This window comes from Oratosquilla oratoria, chromosome 44, assembly GCF_046742065.1.
Source record: "Oratosquilla oratoria isolate Oo_2021 chromosome 44, ASM4674206v1, whole genome shotgun sequence".
NCBI lineage: Eukaryota > Metazoa > Arthropoda > Malacostraca > Stomatopoda > Squillidae > Oratosquilla > Oratosquilla oratoria.
Genome location: NC_134820.1, coordinates 9769228 through 9782863, shown reverse-complemented (window position 1 = coordinate 9782863; position 13636 = coordinate 9769228). Strand labels below are relative to the sequence as shown.

Sequence of the window (13636 nt, the reverse complement as noted above, 5' to 3'; positions counted from 1 at the left end):
TATGTCAACTTGCTAAGTGTTGGTGCCATCTTTGTCAATGCTCTTTGAATTCTTTCTAGTTTCTTTATGTTTTTTATTGTACTGGGTGTCCATAGTGACACTGCATATTCTAATTTTGGTCTTATCAGTGTAACTAGTATTCTCTTTACCATTTCCTCATCCATGTAGTCAAAGGCCACTTTCATTGATCTTATTCAATTGTAGGTTTCTCCAACTATTTTGTTTACATGTTTGTCTGGTGTCATGTCATTTGAGATAATTACTCCTAGGTCTCTTTCTGAGTTCACTTTTGTAACTTCCTTTGTTCCAATTTTGTATTGACCGGATATTCTATTTTTACTTTTTCCAAATTCCATTATACTACATTTCTTAATGTTAAAATTCACTTTGTTCTTTTTACTCCAATTCCAGACTTTGTCCAGGTCTTCGTGAAAAGATTTGGAATTTTCTTCTTTACTCTCTCTTCAATAGTTTCACATCATCTGCAAAGAACTTTATATAACAATCAATTCCTTCATCCATGTCATACATGCTGGTTGAGTCTATTGATCTCACAAATACATTACAATTTCTCATGTTCATTCTTGGTGTTAATTTGGACTTTCAGATCATAGAAGCATTAGCATCCATTTGCACCATGCACTGGAGAAGATGTTTTCATGGAAGCTCAGAAAACTTTGCAAGGCTGCAACTTTCAGTGGAATCAGCTTCAACATGTTACAGCTGATGGATGAAAAAACATAGCTGATGTGAGGAATGATCTGGTGGGGCAGATCAGAACTAAGTTGAAATATCTTCAACTCCAGTGCGTTCTGTTTATATACTGCATTATACATGAGCAAGCACTCTATGGGAAAGGTTTAGATTTTCTTGTGTACTGAAACCAGTAATTTCTGTTGTGAACTTCATTCAGGGTCATGCACTTAATCATTGCCAATTCTAGGCTTTTCTTGAAGAAATTTATTCTGAATTCCATGACATGCTTTATCACACATCTGTGAATGCCTCAGCTACAGTAAAGTCCGGTTTTGTTTTTATAAGCTCCAGAGAGAAGTATTTTTCTCACTGAAAAGAATACAGCTGGTCCACTTCTATCAGATCTTACCTGGTTGTCAAAATTGCCATTTTTAGTTGACATTTCACCCCATATGACTGAATTGAACTTGAAACTTCAGGGAATGAATAACCTTATCTGCGATCTCTACAGAATCATCAATGGATTTCAAAGAAAGCTATCATTGTTTGGAGCACAACTGGATGGAGGAACCTTCTCTCATTTTCAGTGCATCAAAAATTTTTGCACTGCAATCGCAAAAGATGTCAACCTTGAGTTTCCAAAGAATATTATTAATAAAAATTCTTTTGCAGAAGCTTTCAGATCTCAACAGAATTGAGTGACATTCTTCTATCCTAGAATCCATTTCATTGTAACCTTGATGACCACCACCACCATACACCAGGTAGGGCGATGCCCTGTCAGCGATGATGACTCACGAAGTCCCTCCACAAGTCCCTATCAGCATACAGCTGCACACTCTCCACCTCTTCCATAGTTCTTCCTCTTGACTCTATGGCTTGTCTAATACCGTCTCTCCATCTCTTCCTGGGCCTTCCTGTTGGACGCTTTCCTTGTGGCTGCCACTGGTAGTATTTTAATGGGTACTGATGCTCATTCATCCTCATGACGTGGCCAAACCATCTTAATTGGCTTTTCTCTACATATTCTAATATTGGCTCTATTTCCAGCTCTCTTCTTATTTCTTCATTTCTTATTCTGTCACACCTTGTTACACCTTTTATTATTCGCAGTACTCTCATCTCTGCTGCTTGTATCTTACTTTTCAGCCTTTCTGTCAATGTCCATGTTTCTGACCCATATGTTAGAACTGGTCTTAAAATATTTTTGTAAATTGTTATCTTAACCTGCTTGGGTATAAGTTTTTCTCGCATCAATGGATATAGCGTTCTTAAATTATTTGTATGGCACTGTATTCTATTTAATATTTCTTTTTCCATTTGACACCTTTCATCTATCTTTACTCCTAGGTATTTAAATTCTTCAACTAATTTCAGTTTTTCGCCTTCCAACCATATTTCTATCACTTCTTTTTGCCTTGACCATCATTACTTCTGTTTTATTTGTGTATATTTTCATTTTCACTCTTTTCAATGTACTGTTCCAAGCAGTTAATGCATTTTGAAGTTCAATGGGGTTGTTTGCAACCAGTGCAATATCATCTGCGTATGCCAATGTAATAACTTCCTCTCCAGATCTCAAATTTTTCATACATTTGTCCATAAAAAGTACAAAAAGCAATGGGGATATAACCCCACCTTGTGTTACTCCAGAATTTACATCAAACCAGTTATCCTCGCGAGTTTGTGTTCTTACAGCGCTGGTACATTTACTATATAGACTTTTGATTGCTCTAACAAGTAATCTATCTACACCATATATAGGGTCTTCCAAGGGTCTTCCAATGACATGTCAGCCAAACTACAATTGAAGCTCATTGATTTGCTAGCAAGTGACTTGTTGAAAGAGAAGCATTGAGGAAATCTTGTTGAATTTTATCGCTGCTTACCTGATGATGAGTTTTCAAAGTTGAATAAGTTTGTGTCTGGTATGGCATCATTGTCTGGAACAACTTATGTCTGTGAACAAACATTTTCAAAAATATGGTATGTAAAGTCAGCAAAATCAAATGAGGCTGACTGATAAAAATTTGAAAGAAATTCTCTTGGTTGGATACAGCAATTCCAAAGCAAATATTGTTGACATCATAAAAGCCAAATGCCAGTTTCACAAATCTCACTAACCTATTTTACTGCTTAGCTTGTGATGTTTGGATATATGCACACTGGGTGTGATATAACTATGTTATTACTAATGTCACCTTTGATAATTCATGGTAAATACTTTTTTTTTTTTTTTACCTAATTGTTTACTTAGTTGTACTATACTGGAAGGGAGCTATGCTCGTGGTGACCCATCTTTGTATCTTTCAGCATCAAGTTTTTTCTTAAAATCTTGAATAGTATTTGCACACACAGTTTCTTTATCTAATTTATTCCAGGTATCCTCCACTCTATGTGGGAAGCTTTTTTCAGATCTCTTCTATAGTTATCCTTTTTGAGTTTCTTTTCATGTCCTTGTTTTACAAAGGATTACAAAGGCGGAGCATGCAGACAGGAGACCTTTTGTTCCATATCTAGGTCGGATGCGAAAAAAAAAAAAAATTCTGTTGTCCCATTTTAATAAATCATTTATATCTAGGATTTCCATTCCTTTCATAATTCTATAAATAGTCTGTAGATCTCTTTCTCTTTGTTCCACAGTTGGTAGTTCCAATTTGGACAATCTTTGTTCGTATGTTTATTTGGAGAGAGTTGGTACCAACTTTGTCATTGCTCTTTGTACATACATACATACATACATATACCAAGGCTTTTCCCCCTTACAAGGGGGGTAGCCAAAAAGAAAAAGGCATAAAATCATTCCCACCCATTCCATCCCTGAATACACTCCACTCCCTTCCACCCTCCCTCTTATCTTAGCACCTCATGGATGACGGGTCATCCTTGCACCTTGTCCACTGCCCTGAGTCAGAAGCAGTGTCGCAAAACACAGTACATCCACAGCAAGGCCGCTTCATCATATCGGCAACCCCCCCTCTCCATCCCCCCATGCATAAAAGGACAAGACGGGGAGAAATCCCTTCGGGATGCGTCAAATTTTGATCACACATACTACCTCACCCCCCATCCCCCCACCCATCCCACCTCATGCATTACAACATCATCCATATACAACCATTCTCCATTCACCCCTGTCTTCTGTCCTCTCCCGTCCTTCCTCAACCGACATTCCCCTCTTCCCCAAAGCCCCCTTCACCCCATCCATCCATCTCATCCTAGGACGTCCCCTCATGTTCACTCCCTCCACATCTGCCTTCCATACCTCCTTTACTAGTCTTTCTTCACTCATTCTTTCCATGTGTCCAAACCATCCTAATACTCTTTCATCCACCCTATCTCCCAGCTCCCTTTCCACCCCTGTTCTCCTCCTCACCTCCTCATTTCTCACTCTATCTAGCCTAGTAACCCCCATCATACTTCTCAGACACTTCATCTCAAACACATTCAAACTCCTCTCTTCCTCTCTTATGTTCCATGTTTCTGCCCCATACAGTGTTGTTGGCACAATCACTCCTTCATACAGTCTCCTCTTAGCACCCATTCCCAAATGTCTATTCATTACACTTTAATCCACCAAGGCATTTACTTGCTTCTCTCAATCTACATTCTACCTCCACCTCCACTCCACCCTTTCCTGCCACATTTGCACCCAGGTATCTAAAACTATCCACTTCCTCCAGTCGCTCTCCCTTAATGCTCACTTCCAGTCTACTGCCACTTTCACCCCTTGTACATCTCATCACCTTACTTTTAACCAACATTTATCTTCAGCTTTCTTCTATCACCCACTCTCCCAAACTCTGTCACTAACTTCCTCAATCCCTCCTCTGATCCTGCCACAAGCGCAGTGTCGTCCGCAAACAACAGCTGGCTCACCTCCCACTTTTCTTCATTTTCTTTAACCATCTCCAATCCCTGACCCACCACCCTTGCATTTACCTCTCGCACCACCCCATCCATGTACAAGTTGAACAGCCAGGGCAACATAACGCATCCCTGATGAACCTTTACCTCGAACCATTCGCTCTCTCCATTTCTAATCCTGACACATGCTCTACTACTCTCATAAAAACTCTTGACAGCTCCTAGAAGCTTTCCTCCTATCCCAAATATCCGCAAAACCTCTCACATTGCCCTCCTGTCTACCCTGTTGTAAGCCTTTTCCAGATCCTTAAAAGCCAAAAAAAACATCCTTCCCCTTTCCTATAGCTTTCTCACATATCTGTCTTACCACAAAGATCTGATCTACACAACCTCTACCCGTCTTAAATCCACACTGTTCCTCACCAATTACTCCCTCTGTTCCTCTCCTAATCCTCTCAATCAAGATCGTCCCATAAGCCTTCCCAACTACACTTAACCCCTTCCATACGGTGCCGCCTACGTAGGCGTCATGAGGAGCAAGTGGATTTGCGACGCTGCCATATCGGCGTCTTGATTATATTTATTGTAGTCGCCCCTGTGTTTTTACATTCTCTCAAATGTGCCCTGAATCCCATTCTCTGTGGTTTTCAAAATTCGCGGGTGAAAGAGAGAACGATCGATATAAGCGGTGACTATATTTTATGATGCGAGTATTATTATGACACGTCGTACGGCTGGCATTGGCTGCTGCCCGCGAGATTTAAGTCCGGAGTGAAGTGGTTAACAAGCTAATCCCTCTGAAACTACTACATTCACACTTGTCCCCTTTTCCCTTGTAAAGTGGAACTATACAGACACTCCTCCAGTCCTCCAGCACTCTACCCTCTCTCCAGCAAACATTAAATAACCTCACTAGCCAGTCCACCATCACTGTACCTCCTTTTTTTTTTAGACATTCTGCATGACATCCATCCAGACCAGGTGTCTTACCTGCTTTCATCATCTTAACAACTGCCTTCACTTCATCCTTCCTGATTTCTCCTCCATTTTCCTTACTCATCACAGTCATTTTCTTAGCATTTCTCACTGCAGCTATCTTTCCATCCCTATCCTCCTTCACATTTAGCAACTCCCTTAAATATTCTGCCCATCTTCCCCTTACTGCCTTCTCTTCCATTATCATCTCTCCATCTGCACCTTTTACCTTTTCTTCCCTACTTGATTCGCCTCCTCTACCTCTCTTAATTTCTTTCCAAAACATCTTTTTATTACTTTCAAAATTTTCTTTGCCTCCTTTACCTTGTGCTTTACTGCTCTTTGTATTCTTTCTAATTTCTTTATATTCTTTTTAGTACTGGGTGTCCATAGTGTTACTGCATACTCCAGTTTTGGTCTTATTAGTGTAACAAATATTTTTTTAATCATTTCCTCATCCAAATAGTCAAATGCCACTTTCACTGACCTTAACCTCTTCAGTACGGTTCAAAATCTCGCGGGCAGCATTAGCTACCAGACGTATGATGTGTCGTAATAATACTCGCATCATAAAATATAGTCACCGCTTATATCGATCGTTCTCTCTTTCACCCTTGGATTTTGATAACCATAGAAAATGTGATGAAGACAGTTTAGAGAGTATGTCATTACGCAGGGGCAACTACAATAAATATAATCAAGACGCCGATATGGCAGCCTCGCGTATCCACTTGCTCCACATGCTGCCTACGTATATGGCACCGTATGGAAGGGGTTAATAGGTTGAAGGTTTCTCCGACTATTTTATTGATATGTTTGTCTGGTGTCATGTCTTTGATGAATATTACTCCAAGGTCTCTTTCTGAGTTCAGTTTTTTTACTTCTTCACCAATTTTTCTTGATATTCTATTTTTACTTTTTCCAAACTCCATTATACTACACTTCTTGATATTGAAGTTTACTTCCCATTTTTGAGTCCATTTCCAGATTTTGTCTAGGTCTAACTGCAATGATTCACAATCCTCCTCTGTTCTTACTTTCTTTAGTATTTTTGCATCATCTGCGAAGAAATTCATATAACTATCCACTCTTTCATCGGTGTCATTTATATATATATAGCAAATACAATTGGAGCCAATACCGAACCTTGCGGGACACCACTTATCATTTCTTCCCAATTTGAGTATTTGTATCTAATTACTACCCTCATTTTTCTCCCAGTCAGGAAATCTTCCATCCATTCAAATAATTTTGTATTTTGTGTATGGGGCAGAAACATGGAAAATAAGAGAGGAAGAGAGGAGTTTGAATGAGTTTGAGATGAGGTGTCTGAGAAGTATGATAGGGGTTACTAGGCTGGATAGAGTGAGAAATGAGGAGGTGAGGAGGAGATAGGGTTGATGAAAGAGTATTAGGATGGTTTGGACATATGGAAAGAATGAATGAAGAAAGACTAGTAAAAGAGGTATGGAAGGCAGATGTGGAGGGAGTGAACATGAGGGGACATCCTAGGATGAGATGGATGGATAGGGTGAAGGGGGCTTTGGGGAAGAGGGGAATGTCTGTTGAGGAAGGACGGGAGAGGACAAAGGACAGGGGTGAATGGAGAATGGTTGTATATGGATGATGATGTGATGCATGAGGTGGAATGGGCGGGGGGATGGGGGATGGGGGATGAGGTAGTATGTGTGAGCAAAATTTGACACAGCCCAAAGGGATTTCTCCCCGTCTTCTCCTTTTATGCATGGGGGGATGGAGAGGGGGGTCGCCGATTTAATGAAGCGGCCTTGCTTTGGATGTGCTGTACCTTGCGACACTGCCTCTGACCCAGGGCAGTGGACAGGGTGCAGGGATGACCCATCATCCAGGAGGTGCTAAGATGAGAGGGAGGGTGGAGGGGAGAGGAGTATATTAGGGATGGAATGGGTGGGAATGATTTTATGCCTTTTTCTTTTTGGCTATCTCCCTTGTAAGGGGGAAAAAGCCTTGGTATATGTATGTATGTATGGTATATAAATATGTTGGTTGTCTTTATTTTTTGTGCACTCACTCTATTGTACTGAAGAAAATAGTTAAGCAGCCTGCACTCATCATTCTCTCAGTTATCTGGCCCACTGTAAAAAAGGCTGGGTGAACCTGCACTACATGGATGAGGATATGATGAAAATCAATGAAAGCTTGATACAGCCTATACTGTAATACACAGTAATATGTTCACCATACTTAAAGATATAAAAAAAATAGAGAGAATACAAAATGTGGCAACCAAGATGATCCCTGGTCTAAATAACATGATATATGAGGAGAGATTAAAGAAATTGGGACTTCCTACCTTGGAAGAATGAAGAGAGGCAACAAGATAATGATATTTAAGCTGGAAATAGGTTTACAGAAAGTAAAAATAAATCACTGGTATGAGAAGAAAGATCAAGAGGTCACAGTTAAAAACTAAACGAAAAAAAAGTTTTAAAAAATTCACAAAGAATTGCTTTCCACAATGAAGTGTAGACTTGTAGAATAAGATGAAAATATAACCCAAGCCAACACTATAAAAGAATTTCAGGCAAGGTTTGACAAATGAAGGAAAAGAGACTGGATCCTATGAGCATTGCTCCAATTCTGCACACTACAACTTGGTTAAATACAGACACATGTTGCACCTTCCCTGTACACTACAATAAGGAAATTACACACACAAAATCTATCATAGCTCCTATCACAGGCAGGTATTCTGCAAGAGACCAAGGGCAACAGATTGAATGAGTGATCCTTTCAAAGGTTCCAGCATCACAATAAAAACCAATTCAAGCATTAAAATGTACCTTGATAGCATAAATCTGCTTCACTCCTAGATATAATATTGCTGTGTCTCCTTCTTCAATAACTTCCTTGTAGTGGCTAAAACTCATCTTGCATTGATATAATCACAATTTCTATACCTGGAAAGAAGTTTTATATGAAAATAAGACCCTCAAAATTTTTCAACTTTAACAACTGTCAAAACACTTGCATGACAATATTTAAAAAAAATCAGAAATGTCAACTAAGCAATAAAATTACAGCATCACTATATGAAAATAGCAAATACTATTCAATGAGATTTTGTGTTACTGTCAAGGAGGGTTGTGTAGGGCAGTTTAATATGCAGTGCCTGTGTCTTCTGTGTGCTGGTTGCATCTCAGTTCACAAAACGAGCACTCCACAACAGGGTACCAAAGGTTAACCTGTCACTTTACAAACACATCAGTAGTTACAGGTGAGACATACACATTGTTGAAAATGTGGCTTTTCACTACATGCATGAATGATGTAGAAAATCAGTCTAATCCACCCTAGATAGGAATATGCAGCAGTGGTACAGTACCTGCTCAATGTGAAGGATAAAAACAAGATTAAGAGAATACAAATTGCAGCCTATAAAATGATTCCCTATTTCAAACTCATGCATTTGAGGGTTTATTGGTACACTAAACCCTGAATTTGTTTGGCAATAGCATATACTGGGCAACTGTAGATAGAAGGGGGCTTGCAGGAGTAACTGGAGAAGAATAGTGTGGGTTTAAGATAGGAAGGTGTGTAGATAAACATTTTTATAATAAGGCAAATGTGAAGAGCTTTGTATTGAGGGTCACATGTAGCAGGAAATGGAGTGGGACATGGAAAAATGATACATGTCATGAGAAATAAGTATCTGGGGATGAATGAAAAGAGAAGGCTATGAAAGGGGGATTGTGCCCACAACACTGTATGGGGCAAAGGCCTGAAGGGTGGCAGAACAGTACCTAAATGTGTTTGAGGTGTTTAAGAATTGTGGTGGGTGCTATGAAGAGTGAGAAATAAGGAGGCAGAGAGCAGGGGTGGTAAGCTGGCAGACAGGTTGATCAAAGAATAATAGGATGGTTCATGTATATGTTGGGTGTATGGAAAGAATAAATGAAGACTACCAAAATGAGAGTGGCAGGTGAAGTGAACTTTAGGGGAAGAATAAGAATGGGATGGATAAATGGGGTGATTGGGGGCCTTGGATTAAAGGAGAATGTCTGTCAACCAGGGAAAGAGGTGGGCAAGAGATAGGTGTGAATGGAGAATGGTTGTGAATGGTTAATGAATTGATGCAGTCCAAAGGGATTTATTTTTGTCTGTCTTTTAAAGTCTGGGATGGATAAGGGGATATGACTGCCATGTAATGAAACTGTGGGGATAAACCAACTTCAAATGTAAGACTATGTTGTGGTGCTGTGTCTTGCTGCACTGCTTCTGACCTAAAAGTGAGGGGTGCCCCTTCATCCACAAGAAGCTATGATAAAAAGACAGCAAATGGGTGTTGAATAAGTGTGGGATGGGTGAAGGGCTGGTCCAGCCCTCTTATATGGGGGAAAAGGTATTTTAGTAAATGCATACAGACGCTCCTCTACTTAAGTTCATTCGTTTTACGTTTTTTCGATTTTACGTTTGAACTGTCCGTAAAAAAAAAAAACAAAAAAAGTGAATTTTTTAGTTTAGCACGCTCTCCGTAGTACGAGACATTCAAACGATACTTACGCATGACGCTGCATCCATTGTTTACATGGCACAAATGACAGACTGAACGTGCGTTGCCTCCTCCTCCTCCCCCTCCTCCTCCACCATCTCACTTTATGTTGCTTGAATTTAATCTATTTGAAATTAATGTTATTATTTTACAATGTTATGTTTATAATTAATGATTTAGGGGTGTTTTATAAGATATGGTAATAGAATTTATGGATGTATAGTACAGTATGAACGGTCTTACATTACTGGAACGTACAGTAACAACTTACGTTCATTTTCACATTACGTTCAGCCATTCGGAATGTAACTAAAACGTAAGTTGAGGAGCGTCTGTATACAAAGACACACAGAAAACATTGGAATACTTTGAAATAGACCAATACCCATCCCTGAATAACACATTAAACAAATTAGCAACTACCATCCCAAAAGAATTTAAAAAAAAAAAAAAAAAAAAAAAAAAAAAAACACATTCCCAGATGTTACAGAAAAAATATCAAACCTCTATTCACGGGAGATAAACTCATTAATGAAGAAAGGAATAGCACTAATTTAATAAACATGTCTTAACAGAACAAGATAAAAACATCAAAACCAATTATACAGAAACATGACAAATCTAATTAACAACAAACTGGGAAAAAACTAAGCAACTAAATACATGGAAATTTTTATAATAACAAAATGTAAAGCAGTTGGTGAGACTCAGGTTAAAATGCCATCACCAAAACAGGAATGCATCATCATCAATAAGCATTTCTTTAAAAGAAGAATATGAATGTATGTTTCTTTTCACTATATATTGTTCTTTCCTTCCTCTTTCAATGGTCAAGGTAGGTATGAGTTAACCTCTAATAAATTCAAATTTTGCTTTTCCTACTTTACTTTCGCTGTTATATCAAGTTTAACCTTTGATAGAACTGTGCTAACATGAAATTGGATGAAGGTTAGGTTAGCTTAGGATAGGGTTGATTAGGTTACAGTTAGGGGTAAATCTTTAGTTTCGACCATGGGAGGAGTATAGCAATAGAAAATTAAATATTGATTTTGTAAATTAAAATGTATCAACGTAATATGCAATTCTATGTGCGGAAATGAAAATAAAAATACCTTGCTACAAGCTAAATATGCTAATGAACGAAGTCGGTAGCATAGGATCGGGACGCCACGTTTGTTATGGTAGATGCCGATGTCGAAGAAATGAAAGGATGATAAATTCGTCTAAGGTAAACTAAACTAAACTAAACTAACCTAACTGGTAAATCTTTAGTTTCGACCATGGGAGGAATATAGCAATAGAAAATTAAATATTAATTTGTATACTCTGCAAGCTGAGAGAGTGGTTGGAAAGCCCGCCAACAACTCTCATGACAACCACAACGAGGACGAGCCGGATGAAATCTAATTTGCAAGTAATGATTTATTAAATACAGGTTAGGTTAGGTTAGTTTAGTTTACCTTGGACGAATTTATCCTTTCATTTCTTTGATTTCGGCATCTACCATAACAAACATGGTGTACCATTCGTCGTACACAACTTCGTTACTTAAGAAATCTGTTTTAGCACCTTTTTTGTTTTTCATTTCCGCACACAAAATTGCATATTACATCGATACATTTTAATTTACAAAATTAATGTTTAATTTTCTATTGTTATATTCCTCCCATGATCGAAACTAAAGATTTACCCAGTTTGGTTATGTTGGATTAAGATAGGTTTGGTTACAAGAGTCAACTTATATATTGAGTAAATATATAGCAATTATAATTATCTTGTGAAGGTATTTATATGACTTTATTATGATGAAAGTCAACCATCTGATGTGTTCCCCAATTAATTTTCACAGTTAATTTTTAGAGCTAAAATTTCAAGAAACAATTTATAGTATAAAATATAATTTGCAACCATATCCAGAGAAACCATGTATGTAAATATGATGTATATGACGAAAAAATAAATATTGTCCAAACTCTAAGGTATCTTCTGAAAATCAACCTTTCTACCTACACATATTGTCATATAACATGTTCTCCAGAAGATACTTTGATCATTGTAAGAGGGTAAAATATAAACACCAAGACTGAAGACAACGTCTTCCTTTCAAATGCTTGGGGGGTGGCCATGAACTAAACATTACCATGTATGTAAGCAACATCTATGGGCAGCCTAGAGCACATCAAAATAAAAATAATGCAAGTACACAGAAAAAGATCAATCTGGCCTATCATCCCTCTATATCTGAACAGTACATCCATCAGCAAAAATTGCATTCCCGGCATGTTTCATTATGATTACACACGTGAAAGTTCAAGGTATGCTTAATCTTAACTGTTATTTCATCTTCATTGTTAGAACTTTGAGCCTGACATGTGACAGTCTCTAAAAACGACCTTCCATTTCGTTAAAATTTATAAGTTCTAGTGCATTCAAGGTTACTTGACCACATGAAAAATTACCAACAAAATCCAAACAAACTTCTTTGGCAGCGGTTTGTTTACATGCTTTCCTTATAATCCTTAGTGGCGGCAGCTTCAATCTAAAGTAAGGGACCATTTTCTATGACTTTATGTTTTTACTTTTATAATATCGTATATATGAAATTCATTCCGACTTAAATTAAAAGCATTCAATTGTGTATGTATGCAAGACTTTCTCATTCAACGAAGGTGACATTGAAGGATGGCAACCATCTCCCTCCTCTACCCCGGACATAAAATATGATAGTTTTTTCAAGTCCCTAAATTTCCTCTGATATGAAGTAAAATTCATTCAAACCCTTTATTCTATTTGTACTATTAATAGCCTTAGATTCTGGCTGCGGGCCTATCATGCTTTCTTTTCGTATAATTGCAGCAGTGGAGGGGACCAGGGCCCTCATATGGGTGGGGAGCACATTTAGGGGGCGGAAATTCTAGTCCGGACATGCCGCCCACAAGGCTGACAAAATAATCACAATAAAAAAGGTCAGAGGAGCCCTGAATATTCTACCCTTTTATGAGAATTTTGCATGAGAATCAACAATATATTAAATATTTTCCCTCGTCCTTTCTGGAACAGGGAAAATAACGTTTTTAAACTATGTTTAATTATTTCGCAAGATAATTGCTATAATAGAAAGTAAGGAATGATGGAGATGGGAAGTGGTAATGGGGGAACGGGGAGGGGGAGTCACTGTCCCGGGGCGACACTTAGGTAAGGGCTCTGGAGGGGACACATAATTGCTATAGGCCTACATTGTTTTGTGTTATCTTTGGAATGTTTTTAGCTACACTCCATTTTATGTTTTCTGTTGCAATTGCTGTACAGTATACGCTAGGGGTAACCATAATAGACAATGTAATTATGATTTATTATATAATTAATCAATACATGATTGACAGCTGTTTTGTGCTGCATTAGATATCTAATAGGAATTATACCCCGCTTGTAAATGTTTGACAACTGTAATAACATGTGTCTATTACTTTCTCTGATTTTCCTTTCAATTGGCAAAGAAACAACACACACACATATGTGCACACACGCGCGCGCGTGGCGCAGTGGTAGAATTCCCGGCGGCCACTA

At 38.3% G+C, this 13636-nt stretch overlaps 1 protein-coding gene across 6 annotated transcripts in view; it reads right to left on the bottom strand.

The window, feature by feature from the left end:
- Positions 1 to 12703, bottom strand: part of Trmt61 (tRNA methyltransferase 61) — a 97855-nt gene extending 85152 nt beyond the window's left edge. Inside the window, exons 1-3 of one of the 6 annotated variants that reach the window (XM_076180241.1) lie at positions 12529 to 12574; positions 8361 to 8477; positions 2586 to 2655 (exon numbers count right to left, since the gene is read on the bottom strand). In XM_076180241.1, coding sequence (XP_076036356.1) covers positions 2586 to 2655; positions 8361 to 8371 — 81 coding nt within the window. In that variant the 5' untranslated portion in view covers positions 8372 to 8477; positions 12529 to 12574. Of the gene's footprint in view, positions 1 to 2585; positions 2656 to 8360; positions 8478 to 12209; positions 12229 to 12401 lie in introns of those variants that run through there. The other 5 variants (XM_076180242.1, XM_076180237.1, XM_076180240.1 and 2 more) reach the window with 5 other exon arrangements.
- Between the last annotated feature and the right edge of the window lie 933 nt (positions 12704 to 13636).